A 14,914-nucleotide genomic window follows, 5' to 3' on the forward strand; every position below is an offset into this window, starting at 1 on the left:
TTTTGAGAGTCCCGAGCATGTCGTTGTCGCACCCTAGCTAATAAGATTGCGGTCTTCGCTGATAAGAATGGCCAAGAGCGAACCCCGAAGCGAGGATCGTGGGAACATTGGTAAGCCACGCCCCTCATTTGTTATTAAGCTGTCCGTGACCAAACGCACCAACAAACATCGCTGAAATAGTAATCCAAATACTGGGCCGCCAAAATAAAAGTGTATTGAATTTACAATTTGGTCCTCACCGTGTTTCTTTTTTTTTTCTTTTTTCTTCAAACTGAAAATTTATATTGATAGAAACAAAAGCAGGGATTCACTCTTAGGACATTTCCCCCGATTGATTCCAAGCAGTTTCGTGGTGTCAACTGAATGCATTGGAATGTCGCTCCGGTACCGGCCGCACACCTGCACGAAACAAATGATCGGCATAGTCCATGTTTAGACCAGTGCCCGCTCAACCTGCAACCCTGCCTTCCACTGACGTCACAGCACTGAAAAGCGCGGGTATATTTTGAATGTTGGGTTTGGCATCGTTTTAATTAAATGACACCATTTCAAAAGTAAATAAAATATTTAATTTTGAGTGTTGGTTTTGGCATCACTTCCAGTTGCCGATTTCACAGTAACTATTCTGATTTTCGCGATGCCAAATAGCCTACCAGAAAGGTTGAGGGGTCGTTGATTTCGAAGGTACAGTTAGTAGGGGCAGCGAAAAAAAAATGGTCGGAGTACCCCTTTAAGGGTGTAAATCAGCTTGTCCCAGGGTTAACACCCGAAGGGTGCTACACCAATACCCTTAGGACGCTGGGAAGGCCCGAAAAACAGTATGCTGATCATCTTAGCAGCATCCTCTATATATTTTTTTTTTCACGGGCACCAGGTATACAAATAACAGGCACCTTATACATACACAAAAACAGCAACCACGGACGTTATGGATCGCGCACGAGAGAGGAATCACGACCCTAGTCACTGCTCCACCGATTCAGGTACTCGGCAATTCAAAAGCACACATTCGCAGCCGCGGCACCTCCGCAATTACGAAGATTACACGTATGTTGCCTTGTTCTCGTCAATATTTCGCGTAACGCAGAATATTTCTAAGTTCAGATATGAAGGTACATATCTCCAGTAAAACACATTATAATAGAGGAAAGAATTATTCGAGATTGTCGCCTAAAATAACCTCGCTAAAGTGTGTGTAAGTTTGGCGAACACCCTTCAAAAAGTTTCTTCGAATTACTGGCGGTTTTTCTTTTTTTCGCACCCCCGTTTACACCTTTTAAAAAATTATAGGGTGTTCAATGGAACTGCAGTACACGCTCTTGTACGATTTAAAATGGTGTATTATGTCAAAATCAGGCTGCTGAAAGGGTGTAACCTTGCGTGAAGATCTCGGAAACACCCTTTTTACACCATTAAGGGTGTAACAATATTTAGTGCATACTTACCCGTAAAGAAATTGGGAGAGGTAATCCTCGCCATCTACGGAAGGAGCTCGGCATATATGACCAGGCTGGAAATGTGTTTCGACCTTAAAAAGAAATGAAAGTCTGCAATGACACTTTGAGGATAACGTTTCACCGTGTCACAGCGGGGGCCGGTTTTTGAGGGGTCTAAACATGCGATCGGCCCCGTCCTTCCCCGAGCGTAGACTGCAGCGATTGGCTCTACCAAGTGGTTTGCGGGCTCGTGGTGTCCGGCTTTTCAGGCCTATCTCACAGTTCCTAACGTCGTGATGTTCCGATTTGCGGGTTAACCTCTCAGGATCTCTGGGTTCCGCTTTTCCTTTCTCTTGTCAGCTTGCCTTTCCCCACGCCTTTGAAATTGCAGTCTTTTCTGAAAACTTTGTTTCATGATAGTTTGAAAACCTTAAAATCGCAAAACAACAACAACAAACACGGACGAGGAAGGCAGACGTATACAACACGGACTGGCGCTAATATTAACCTGATCTAATCGAGACGGTCAAACCAGCCCAGATGCGCGCACACTCTTGCTTATCTATCTTGCCACCCATTGTGATAAAAGCTCTGCTATAAACACATACAACACGTGACAATGCTTCCAACGTTCGTATCAGTGGCAACGACGTGTCTGCAAAAAAAAACATCTAGAAAATACACTTTCTTGCAGTTTACTTTTACTGATGATCACGTGGGTTGGTTTTACTAACCGCGTTCAAGAAAGAGCCTCTCGTCTTTTGATAGCGCTCATTCTAAGCTGATAAAGCGATTCTCTCACTTGTCTTCAGACTTCTCTGAAAAAAACGATGCGCCATTACGCTTTGACGAGCTTTAAACTTCAGGTAGAACGCGTAGACAGGGCGGGCTACCCCGCCTTCTTGATTTCATGTGAAAACCTTCTTCAAAAGATCCAAGGTAAAGACAACACAGGAAACGGTCAGCCAGAAAAAGTAAAAAAAAAAAAAAAATGTTCAAGTGATGCCTTAAGCTTAATTACACAAGCTGTTGCATAACATTAAAATCGCAATCAAGTACGACGTCAACTTTGTTTTCTCCGCTTTATGCAAGCTGGCAAAAGTTTGTCCCATAATGACTAGACAGACGCGTGTTCAATACTCGAAGAAACACGTCACGGTTTCTGGTGCCATATCCCCATATGTTCGAAAACTCCGTCGGCCGCCATTTTCCCATTGAAATTTTCAGAAAATCACTCATAACTTTTGAACAGGGTATCGGCAGATTGAGCTGAAACTTTGGCATGTGGTGGTGACCTCTAGCTCTACCTTTGGGCGGAGAATGAGCGTTCGGCGATACGTAGTTCATTTTTGCGGTAAAATAGACCGTGTAACTTTTCTCTTGACAACCTGTAGATTGGACAGACTGGGTGTTTTTTTTTTAATGAAAAGGCGCGTGGACATCGTCTAGTGGTTCGTAACAAATCGGATGAACATCTTGCAGTGCACTGCATGCGGGGCGGGTGTGATTGTAGTTTAGATTTCACCAAATTCATTCAACGAGAAAATAAGAAGACCGAAATGGAAATAGTTGAAGCGTATTTTGCAACATCCTCATGTGACAACTGCGTCAGCACGCCTTGATTTTCCTAAATGACGAGGATGCTTCTTTTCTAAATGGTTTTGTGTAGACACGGCGTTGAACTGATACGAATGTTTGAAGCGTCGTTTACGCGTTGTATGTGTTTGTAGGGTTGCTTTGATCACGAGGGGTGGCAAGATAGGCCGGAGTGCTCACGTACGCGTGCTGGTTTGACTGCCTCGATTAAATCAGGTGAAAGTCAGCACCAGTCCGTGTTGTATGTGTGTCTTTCTCGTCCGTTTCTTTTTTTTTTTTCTTGCGCTTTAAATTTTTTAGATTAATTTTTGTTTTGTTTTATTTTGCGTTTTGCACGTAGGCACCATTCCCCGGCGACACGTACGGGTTCAAAACTTGGAATTCGTTATCTTTTTAATGGGCACATAGAAAGACGGTGCTAGCATAAAGGCGCGTCGTCTAATTTGAATTTTAAAAAAATCCTGAACCCTGTATATCGAGAGACGAACTGCACACATCCTTTGTGTGCAGTTTGTCTCTGAGTATTCCAGATAGTATTCTCTCTGACGGGTCAATGCCCGAAATGGGGTTTGTTTGTGTCTTTGTGTGTCTGTGTGCGTGTTCTTTTTTCTGTATGTGTTTTTGTCTGCTAGCTGGCATTTGCACATATGGTGATTTGTATACAAACGGAATAGGCAATTCTACGTACTGTTGCTATACTTGGAAATACAACGGATAGACTCATTCTGACTTACCCGACTTTTTGTCAGTCCATAACCAAATAATGAATGGGTCTGTATATTTATTTTATTTGTCGACATGTTTCGGACCGTCTGTGAACTTTGTGCGACTTGTAGATCTTTGTTAACACCGCAGCTTGGGCTGCTTGGTTTTCCATAATTTGTACTTCACAGCGCATAAACGTCTTATGCGCTGTGAAATACGAATTGACGTTTATGCGCTGTGACGTTTATGCGCTGTGAAGTACAAATTGTAGATCTTTACTTCGCTGTGGATGGGTTAATGAGACATAGGATGGGCATACTCTTGAGCTTATCTGCAGAAAGGATATTTGTCGAACTCTGGCTCTGAATCAGTTAACTCTGCAAAGACGTAATTATGGCTAGGCGTCGATAACAAATTTTGACCCTATTAATCGCCACCCTTTGATAAATTAATTAATCGATTCATTGGTTATGTTCATCTCATGCGTAATAGTTTTTTTTCTTAAAAGTGATAATTACCTTCTCTTTTTTTTTCGCCATTGGTGACGATGTGATGAACGGAGCAATGTACTTGGAATAAAGAGCGTGCTGGTAAGGACAATGTAAATAATGGGAAGGACATAAAACACAACCTTAATGTGCACTTGACAACATTCGAAAGACACTCACAAATTATTACTTCAGCCGCTGAGGCAAGGAAGTTCGTTGATATTCATCAATACGAACTCCTTTGGATGTTCACAATAGACCCTACTGCGCTAAACTGAAACTCGCACGACGTTGAAGTGGCCAAGACACGTATAACTCTTCTCCAATTGTTTAGAGCTACAAAGTAAGTTTACTTTAGGTCCGAATTTCACGTAACGTTTGCCTTTATATAGGTGTAGTCGTCCACGTCTGCGTGATGAAAGCTTTCAATTTATGTATATTTTTTTACGTTTGTCAAAGTTTAACCGATTAACCAGTTAAAAAAATTAATCGCGATTTCAGCTTTATTCTACTCATAGGTAAGTTCATCGATCAACTGCCTGCCCGTATACATTCGAGCGATTGGTTAGCGGTGTTTTGGTACCGCCTCCGGTCCTCCCTTTTTGTAACATATCTGCGAGCTGGGCGAGCTCCCTTCGTTTAGCACAAATGCGCTTGCATCATGTTGCATGTCTAGATGATCTTAGAGAAAGGATCGGCAACTTTTATTCTCGATGGGTCATCGTCATGAAAATGGAGGGGGAGGGGAGGGGGAGATCACGGATATGTTCATGTGGCTCTGCAGTATTGTTTTTTGTTTTATTTAACTTTAAGGTTCTAGACCTGGTAATCAGTAATTAGCTCATCAGCTTGGCTGCTATCCTTTTTTTCCAAAACATGTACTTGGAGATGGAAGTAGTCGAAGCACGGAATGACATGCGCTATTATCTGTGACTGACTTGTGTGAAATACCTATGGACTTCCCATTGGTTGGAAATAATTAGCGCGCCCTCGCCTATGTCGGGATTAATGAAAACATTTCCAAATTTATGCCGGAAAATATTTCCTGTCTTTATTCAGTTTACGATGCTTCGTCGAAAAGCGGCGTCGTGCGAATGTAAGCAGGATGGGGTCCTCTAAAGCTGGATTATTCTGTTTAATGGTCGTTATGCAGCACTTGAAACGTAACCGAATAGGCTTGTTTTCAACCGCGGGACTGGGAGAAAGCAAGACAAGCCCGTCTTAAAGGGGCCCTCCAAAGCTTTCTGCGATCGTCTCTTTGTGTTGTTATATTGCGTAGTAGGTGCAAGTTAATATGTATACAAAGTTTTAGATTACATAACCGTTTATTAAGCAGATGGCAGAAGAAATATATCGGGACTATTTTCTCTTGGAAGACAATCCCCCACTCCCTGCCCATCGCTAAAACTTGACCAATGAAAATGCTGCATCTCGCGGCGAATGCGAACGTTATTACTGCAACACTTTTTAAGCTCGTTGTAAATTAGAGTTTGAGAAAAACGTAAACTGATTGTGGTGCGGGAAACATAGTCCGCAATTATCGCTCCGAAACCAGTGAACTATGTTTTCTCCCCGCAAGCTTGTTGCTAGGGGGTGATGCGTCGGCGCGTCGCGTCTGTTTCCCGGGGCGTGTGCAGGCGTGCGTTTGCGACACACGTGTTCCTTCTTCCCGTGGATCCCGACTCCGAAGCCCGCTTTGCGATCCTTCCACGTCAACGAGTCAAACCTTTCCTTGTCATCTGTGGAATGCGACTGCGTATTGCAGTAGCAGCGCGACGGTGCGGTGCGACGAACGACGACTGCCGGCCACAAAGTCCGGAGAGATTCCTCCGCGGGTCGGTGGTCGGCCGCGTTGGTGACGCACAGTGACGCCGGAATCCTTCGCTTGCTATTGGCTGACGCGTAAAAAGATGCCCCTCCCGTTTTCCGGGGTCATCTCAGAAAGGGGGGCCTGCCGGGGACTTTGATAGCAATTTTAATAGCGAAATCCGCCGCGCATGACCGTAATTTTACGATTTTTAGGATCCTTAGGGCCTGTAGATTGAGTTACCGCCATAAATAGACCATCGCAGAACGCTCCGGAGGGCCCCTTTAATACCGTGTCTATGAGAAAAACAAAAAAAACATTGCTTCGATGCTTTTTGCCACAATCTTCCGAAGTTGATTTTGTGGGCATGTGTTGATGCAGGCATCCTGCTTGTCGAGGTCTCGTGGCTTGTCGTCGGAGTCATCTGGGTGAGCAACCATTATGACAGCTGCCCCATGGGCTTGGCCAAGGACGCCGTCCTGGGTACGTCTTTGTTCCAGTGTAGAAGCTATAGACCTCTTTCACAAGGGTGCCGCCATCTCGAATTGTCGTCACTTCCAGTAAGGACGAAAACATTGTTTTGCCGTCGCCACGCCAATAGAAGACATTTAGGAGACAAACGTAACCGTCACACATTCTCGTTGTGTCTCCCCTCTATTTATTTACTATTTACAGGTTGAAACGTTTTATCATTTTTTCGTCGGCCATACCGGACATGCCTATCAGGTGGCTGGGGCCAGAGTGCACGAAAAAGGTTTATAGTCCGTTGCAACTGAAGAAGGTAAGACGAGAGAAAGGAAGGCCGGGGAGGAGGAAGCAGACGAAACGCTGAAGAAGAGAGGGAGAAACCTCCTTCTCTCTTTAGCGTTCCGTCTGCTCCCCCTCCCCGTCCCGTCTTACCCTCGCCCTACCCTCTCCTCTTGCAACGGCCTATAGTAATCTTGTGCTATCGCGTTTCCCTAGATTCCCATCTTTCCCATCGCGATCTCTTCCCCTCAAAGAATGTTTAGAGGCGCTTTTTTTTTTTTTATCACATCCTGGCTTCCGATCACATCGAATGTTTTTATGGACAACCCCAGAGGTGACACCTCTGGAATTGGACCTATTGCTGTGAGGTCTTTCAAGAAATTTATTGAAGAAGTAATCTTTATATTTAATCGGGCGATACAAGATATTCAAATGGAAGCTTAGTGAGAGGGAGAGACCACTCTGGCAATTTTATACCCCTGTCAGACGGGCACGTTAAATGACATTTAAGCTAAATGACATTACAGCTCGGCCAATCCGCGCGCTTAATACGCCACGCTGCGCGTGCACCCGCCACCTGCAGAACCAGGATCACGATCGGATTCGCCGAGTGGTGAATGACATTCTATCAAAATGACATTTACTTTCCCGTCTGGCAGGGGTATATATCTACTTCACTTGTATTCAAATTGGTCGTCTATGCCGAAAGTGGGCAACAAGAAGAACGTATGCCGCACATATATTCTAAGAACTATGTGTGACGTCCTTTGTTCCGGGTGTGCTGCTCTTTTATTACTTCTCCGTTATGAGGCCACACTCGGGATGTGGTTACGTTACAGGAATATCTACTTATTCTTCACTGTAAGCAATCTAACGGGTGTAAGTTTACACCATATACGGCGTCCCGCCGCGCCAGCCACCGTGGTGTTGTGGAGCGCTGAACAAATTCCTGGCTGTCGAAGTCAGTACGTCGTAAATTCCCGTGTTCATTTCTTCTATTCTCCGAAGTGTTCGTGAGGAACGGTAAGCATTTTCTTGTGTGAGGAAAAACATGTAGTAAAACTTTATGGACCGGATATCTGCCAAGAAAGGACTTCAAGTGGTCCTCAGGCTCGCTTCCCCGTGTGAGGCGCGTGGCAATAAACAAACTCTCACTAGATCTCCTACTGCTACCGAGCATTGCTTATGTTCATTTCAAAACACATTTCCTTTCGCCTTGGCTCAATAAGTGTCGCTCAATTGTCCATTTGTTGAAATAAGCGAAATCACGATTGAGTGGCAGTAACGCCAGTGATTATGGATGATGATTCGCCTTTCCTTAACTCCGATGTTTTGATCGGAGCTCATGCAGATATGTCGTATGAAGTGCGATCTAGTGGAGTAGACTACTGGTTGTACACTAGACGACATAAATATACCTCAACTGGTATATTCCAAACATTAATACTTGCTCAAGTGCAGCATATTACCGATGACCTCACACCCGTTGTCCGTTGAAGTGACACTGCGTTACGTATTAATTGCAAAGATAAAAAAGTTCTAATTTGGCGGACTTTTAGAGGGCTCCGCGCGGCTCGGCGTGCAATAAATAATGACGCGAACACTATCCTTGGCGCCGGTACGTGTATCAGGCTGTGTGCCGGCCCGGCTTCCAGTTTCATGCTGCTGGACGAGGGCTCTTAATTGCGACGGCCGCTTGCGCAAGGGCGTGCGGGACGGCGCTTATTACTTTACTCACGCAGTTTTTGGTGTCGTTTTTTGTTGAAAATTTTGCTTCAGTTTCAGGAAACTTGAACGTTTGAAGCGGTTGAAGTTGCGGGCTTTTGAACAACGTAAATTTACAACTTGAAAAAAAAAATGCCCAATAGTAAATCGGCTTCTTCCTGAAATGGAGCGCAGATCGCACCCTCTAAGCGATTGGTTCATCGCTGAAATGAATTTGCCTTGTTCATGAATTGATCGAGGGATCCGTCTAAGTCTAGCAGAGCGCTCTACCAACAAAGCTCCTTGTTAGTAATCCACCTGGTTCAGGCATTAATCCGCGGATCTCTAGAAGCCTAACAGAGCGCTTTACCAAGTGGCCTCCTTGTTAAAAAAACCTCCACGTCTAGGCATTGATCCAGGGACATCTCCAAGACTAGATGAGTGTTTTACCAACTAAGCATCTCGTTAAAAATGCGCCTGTTCCATTCATTGACCCAGGGACCTCTCCAGTACTAGAAGAGTGCTCTACCAAGTGAGCTACAACTGGGAACAGTTCTTAGAGAGCTCCACTAGTCTTGTCGAAGTCCCTCGATCGATACCCGTGGACCGGGCGGATTTTTCAGCGGTGCATCAGTCGCGCAAAGTGGACGAGCTACGCTCCAAACAAAGTTGTCTGGTTGGGGGAATGCAATCGACGAGAAAGCTTGGGCGATAGTACTAGGGTTAAAGAGACATAAAAGAAAAAGACAACGGGTTAGGACTGTTGCTCAACCAGGAGGTCTTACCTCTTGGAGATGATTGTCTTTTCCTCAAGGAATGTCTCTTGTGTGACAGGGATTATCGTCTGCAATTGGTGCGTCCTTCTGAGCGTCCTGGTGACGGTCTGGTGCACGTTTGACCGCGCCGGGAGGACATGGGTGAAGATGAAACGCTACCAGAGGAGCCTTAAGGACGGGAAGCTGCGGTACAAGCGCTCGGGCAGTTCCCACCGCAACTGGAGGCACAGGTAGGCACATCTATCACCCCGTCTTTAATGCGAAAAAGAATTGCAAAGAGAGGAAGCATGCAGGCGAACTGGTTATAGAAACAAATCTAAAACCTGAGACACACATAAATAAAATAAGGGACAAAGATTATGACAGAAAATAAATTTTAACGCGTAATGTGTTTATACGCTCATCTCCACAAAAAAAAAACCTTTACATTCGAGCTTTAAAATCTTACGTCAGATTCCAACGTTACATTTTACAGAAAGTGACATAGTATAGTCAATATCAGCCCATAAGGCGCATAGGATGAGGTCACGCGACCTCATCACGTGACATCCTGACGACACGTGGCAGGATGACGTCGTGTGACGCCATGATGTCACGTTCCCTGTGACGTCACGTGACATGAGGTCACGCGACATTAAGACGTTGCGTGGCGTCACAAAGTCACGTGGCCTCCTGATGTCCCGCAACATCGTCCACACACAGCATGCGCCCAGCTCATTTGCAGCATATCCCAGGCGTCTCCGAGTGTACCTAATATGATGAAGACATGCGGAATTTTTGTTTTTATTCCTGGATTGCCGTTGATCGAGGAATAGTTTGGTGGCTGGATGCTTCTGGTCATTGCGTCCCCTGTCTCACTGCTCCAGGAAAGCAGTCCGGGAATACCAGGACAGCTGGAACAAGAGGTGTCGCCTTCTCTTTTGTTGTATGGGGACCAACGACAGGAATCGGGTAGGTGGCTTCTCGAGTTACATTCACTTTGTATGCCGTCGTTTGTAGATGCGCTCTAACGGCGATTTGTGTCTGCCTTTGTAACGGTCCTTCAGAACTCCTTCACGGAGATCGCCAAGCTTCTCTCCGATTTCTTCCGGGATTTGGACGTGGTGCCTTCGGACGTGGTCGCCGGCCTGGTGCTCCTAAGGAAGTTCCAGCGCCAGGAGAGGCTCGTCATCGCGCATCAGGTGAGGCGCCACAAAATTCTCCATCCGTGTTGTAAAAGCTATGATTCTATGGAGGCACAAACCGGAGAGCAACAAATCGGGCCGGGTGCCCGACTTTCTGCGAGAAGTATCAGGTAAACAGAAACGGACCAGACGATTAACTTCAATATCCGCAATTATTCCACTCTAGGTATCACTGTCGCAACCCAGAAAGGCTTAAAAATTAGGCGAATTTCCCTTTCACACATGCGCCATGGGAAGTCCATCTCGCAACTGGAGTTAAAATATCGGCAGTTGGAACTCTACAAACAGAAAACAAAAACGAACATTCTTTCCTTCCGTGCAAGATCAAGGTTCAAACCCAATTGCGATTACGGTTACATCAGTATACGGTGTAACAGTGACGCTGTTTCCACGGAACTCCGTTTCCACGTGCAACGTAGGTGCCGCATGGTTTACGAACATCATTTGTTTTCCGCGAAGGGTCAAGCAACTGTGTATTCGGGACCAATTCACCTGTGGAGTTTGGCGATACAATAAGGACGAGGTCGTTCATAACAATAAAAGCTAAGTCTCGTTAGTTATATATATGCGCCCAACTTGACACAACTTTTTTTTCCTTTTTACTGAGAACGGTGTCGTTTTATTTTGTGAAGATCCTTAACATCGCACTCGTGTCCACTTTACAGACGGGAAATGACACGTACCAGTTTCTCTCTGGCGTGGCTGTCACCCCAAGCACCCGATTTTTAGACGTCAATCATCCTGTAAGTGTACACAATTTTTAACACTGATATTTCAACTTGGCATTTTTGAAGGCCCTTTAAAGGTGCACTGACACCCCAAGGGTCGTATTTTTTTTTATTGTCTAAAACGATTCACGTTGTAGTCATAGACACGCAAAAAAAAAAAAACGCATCGCGAAAAAAAATTTTCCCACGCGCGCACGCGCCTTTTTATTTTTGGGCGTCCTCCTCTCCCGCTTTTCGCCTCCTCGCTTCTTTTGATTCGTGACGTGAACAATCATGAAATTTAGAAGCTTTGTAGGCGACATTTCTATAACATTTAAGAACGGCAATCGTAAAACATGTTTTTAACGCAATTGCGAACGCGCTGCGGCCGTTCTTTTTGAAATACCAAAAATCGGAGTCCGTTATGGTGCCGCCTCCTGGATTTGTATCTTCCCACGGAAAACAGGCGACACCGCTCAAAACCGGTCCGCCGGCGTTCGCTCCTTTCCTCCTCGCTTGGCAACAGCACGGAGTTGTGAAAGAAAGTGGACTCTCAGGACTCCGCAATATTTCACGTCAACGCACCGGCGCGGATCGCGCGGGAACTTAGAATTCGGCATTTGGAAATTGTTTTTTTACTTCACAAATACTGAATTCCCAAGTTTCGTATTTTGAGGCTTCGTTTTCAATCGTTTCGGATAATAAACCTAAATATGATTTTGATGTGTCAGTGCCCCTTTAAGTGCCCGAAATGTGTTGTATATTTTCGGGACGTTTATATAAGGGCCCCTCTCTCAGTCCGCTTCGTCGAACTGCCCCTTGTTGACTTCTTTATGTATTGAGACTCTTGATTAACTCTTATGGCCTTCTTACAACGCCGCGTATTACGAGGCTGTGTGAGACTACATTATGACTATATGTATTACTCCCTTATGTATTCCGAATAAGGCCTTACGTATGCATTACTTAAGGCCTGAAGACATAGTGGTTTAGAAGACATTTATGCATTACGACTTTGTTCAAAGACAATATCTATCATTACTTCATCTATTAATGTCTAGCACATTAAAACTGTTTATTTAGAGTCTGGGATAATCCAGATGCGCGAATTGTTAAGCGTTCCAATCGAATTAAATAATAAAACCGTCGAAAAGCATAAGTTTTAAGGCTGCGTACGAAGGCTTCGTGTAGGAATACTTTTGATCATACGTGTTAAGCCTGTATAAAATGTCTAAATCATTATGTGTACATCTTGTATGTATTAACACTTCGCAGATTAAAACTCGTTCAATGTTTATAACAAGGCATTTACGCATGAAACACGAGATAAACTATAAAAAAGAAGGACATTTAAGGATTCAGGGACCAGGTAGCATTTTTTTTTTCATTCCGACTGTTTGTAACAGTAAATGTCGAAACTGGCGGTTTAGACTGAAGATTATTGTGTAATTCCGTAATCAGCGCGTTTTATCACTTTTGTTTAAAGTTGAAGTAACAAAGTTACCGCGGTTAAAAATAAGAATAAAAAAAAAACATTGGCAACGACCCTTATCTCTACAGTCCTATATAACGCACACAACGCAGTAATGATGGAACGATCGTTTACAGTCGTATAGAAGACATTTAACGTAACCTGACGTCACGGTGTCAGGTTTTGTTGCCACATGGCACCCTGACGTCACGTAACCTAACGTCATGTGACATAGTGTCACGTGACTCCATGACGTCACATAATCTTACGTCAGGCGCAGTTCCGCACGTGCGATGGGGCATGCGCGGACGCAGCACTGAGGGACGAATTCCTGGGAGTTGGGTCTTTCGTCATAAAGCATTCCGTTTGCTAAACATAACATGGTATTAACGTATTATTTGCCGGCCACTGCGCAGAACGTTTGCGACGCGGTCATGGCCATCACCCACTATATGCACTACGCCCTGGGAGTCTACGGCTGGCCCATGTTCATGATGTCCCATGGGGGCACGGGCTGCTGTAAGCTCTTCCCCAGTCTCAGGTGAGGCTCGTTTTTCGCATCCTCGTTCTTTCCTTACCAAGCCGCCCCCTCGTGTTGTAATCTGAGGAGCGCCGATACCAAGAAGGCTGCTACCTAGAGTTAGCAATTAAACCCACTCCCCCGTGCTTTGTTCAGTAAAAAAAAAAATTAGAAAAGATTAGACACTAATATATTTCGCTCTATGGCATCGCCAGGCTGGTTCTAATATCGGCCGGAAAAATTGGCGCATGGATATAGCTAGCAATCTTAAGTGTTCATCGAAGGTGTATTTTAGTGGTTCATTTTAATTGCGACATTTCAAGGCCTATAGCTTCTTCCCTGTGAAAAATTGACTGCAGAGCGGTGATCAGATGCCCAGGTCTTGTTACGCCCTTCGTGTACTGCGGCCGCCATGTGGAGGGCAAGTCGTCTGCTTCTGGCACAGGAGTTGTGGTGATGTCAGAATGACCCCGAGCTCTGATTGGCTTCGATTAAAAAGGTAGAGCTCAATGCTAGATGCCTTGAGGTCTACCCACTATCCTTTCAATCAGAGCCAGTCAGAGCTCGGCGTTCTGACGTCACCGCCACCACTGCGCATGCGCAACAAGCAGGCGAACTTGCGCTCCGCAAGTCACCGACAAGTTACGAAACGCGGGGTATGGCGAGTCCCGTGCATCTTATTATCGTTGCCCAGCCAATGCGGTGGCGGTGCTTGATGATGGGGACGGTGAAGAGCCAATCACGAAGCAAGAAGCGTGAACTTAATTGTCCTACGTTTCTTAGGTTGTCTGTGCTTATTTTAACTTTACGTCAGGATTCGTGTTTCCAGTAGGCACTGCAGATTCTCTAGGTATACATGGTGTTCCTCCCCTTCCAGATGCTGTTGTCTTCCGTCGCGCAAGAAGAAGCGCGACCGCGCCCTGGTGGTGGAGGACAACTGCTGTTACTGCAACTACGCCGCCCTCAAGAACATGGTGAACAACCACAACATGGAGGTGGTCTACGTCACGTACCACGTGGATGTGAGTCGGCCGTTTCTTCAATCTTTGTTTCTGTGTGCGTTTCAGCGGCTCAACGGCATTGTCTGTACTCTGCTGCCATTGACATGACCCGGTTCGGTGGATATCGCGGAATGTGCAAATCAAATGCTGCTCTCTTATCCACCGATGGTGAGAGACTGCCGAGTACAATGATCAAGACAACATTCTGAGTGCAAAAAGCAAAAATGTTACAAAGGGTGCTGGACGGCCTGTAATTGCGAAGCGACGATGAAGACCGACATGCGAAGCGGGGCGCCTTTACGGTTCTTCGCGAGGCGCGTTCTTGGCGTCTAGCGAGCGTCGAAGCGCATGCTTCCGCTGTGGGGGGTGTTTATTCGAACGCGTTTCGGGTTGTGGCTGCCCCCCAGCTAGGTCTCACCACTTCTTCGCCGAGTCTACTTACTTTATGAAAGGAAAATTCAGTTTTATTTGTTTCTCTTCATACAAGGAGAGAGGGAAGAGGGGCAAAAAGCAGTACGAGAACCGCTTGACAGAGTCCCCCCCTCCCCCTACGGCAACATCAGCACAGTACACATCGCGACACTGTTAGTGCGAACACAGTTTCGTATTTTACTTCTAAATAGTATTAGCGAGCACAAAATTTTATCGCTTACATTGTAGAACTATATGAGCTTTTTCCATAGCAATAATAACTTGGATGACATCGCTTGGTTTAAAAGAGAAAACCTGGAAAAACCGGCGATCGCTTGTTCGCGCTAACAGTGTCGCGCTC

The 14,914-nt window shown here is 45.4% G+C and overlaps 1 protein-coding gene across 3 annotated transcripts in view; it reads left to right on the top strand.

The window, feature by feature from the left end:
* The window catches only part of LOC8030353 (diacylglycerol lipase-alpha), a 115,462-nt gene that overhangs the window by 66,590 nt on the left and 33,958 nt on the right, over positions 1–14,914 (top strand). For all 3 annotated transcript variants that reach the window (XM_040206728.3, XM_029966783.4, XM_042293488.1), the window contains exons 3-9: positions 6,414–6,515; positions 9,318–9,489; positions 10,126–10,210; positions 10,306–10,440; positions 11,109–11,186; positions 13,038–13,162; positions 14,019–14,163. In XM_040206728.3, the coding sequence (XP_040062662.2) occupies positions 6,414–6,515; positions 9,318–9,489; positions 10,126–10,210; positions 10,306–10,440; positions 11,109–11,186; positions 13,038–13,162; positions 14,019–14,163 (842 nt within the window). The remainder of the gene's footprint in view (positions 1–6,413; positions 6,516–9,317; positions 9,490–10,125; positions 10,211–10,305; positions 10,441–11,108; positions 11,187–13,037; positions 13,163–14,018; positions 14,164–14,914) is intronic.

The sequence above is a fragment of the Ixodes scapularis genome, unplaced genomic scaffold, assembly GCF_016920785.2.
Source record: "Ixodes scapularis isolate PalLabHiFi unplaced genomic scaffold, ASM1692078v2 PGA_scaffold4__175_contigs__length_147842914, whole genome shotgun sequence".
NCBI classification, from domain to species: domain Eukaryota; kingdom Metazoa; phylum Arthropoda; class Arachnida; order Ixodida; family Ixodidae; genus Ixodes; species Ixodes scapularis.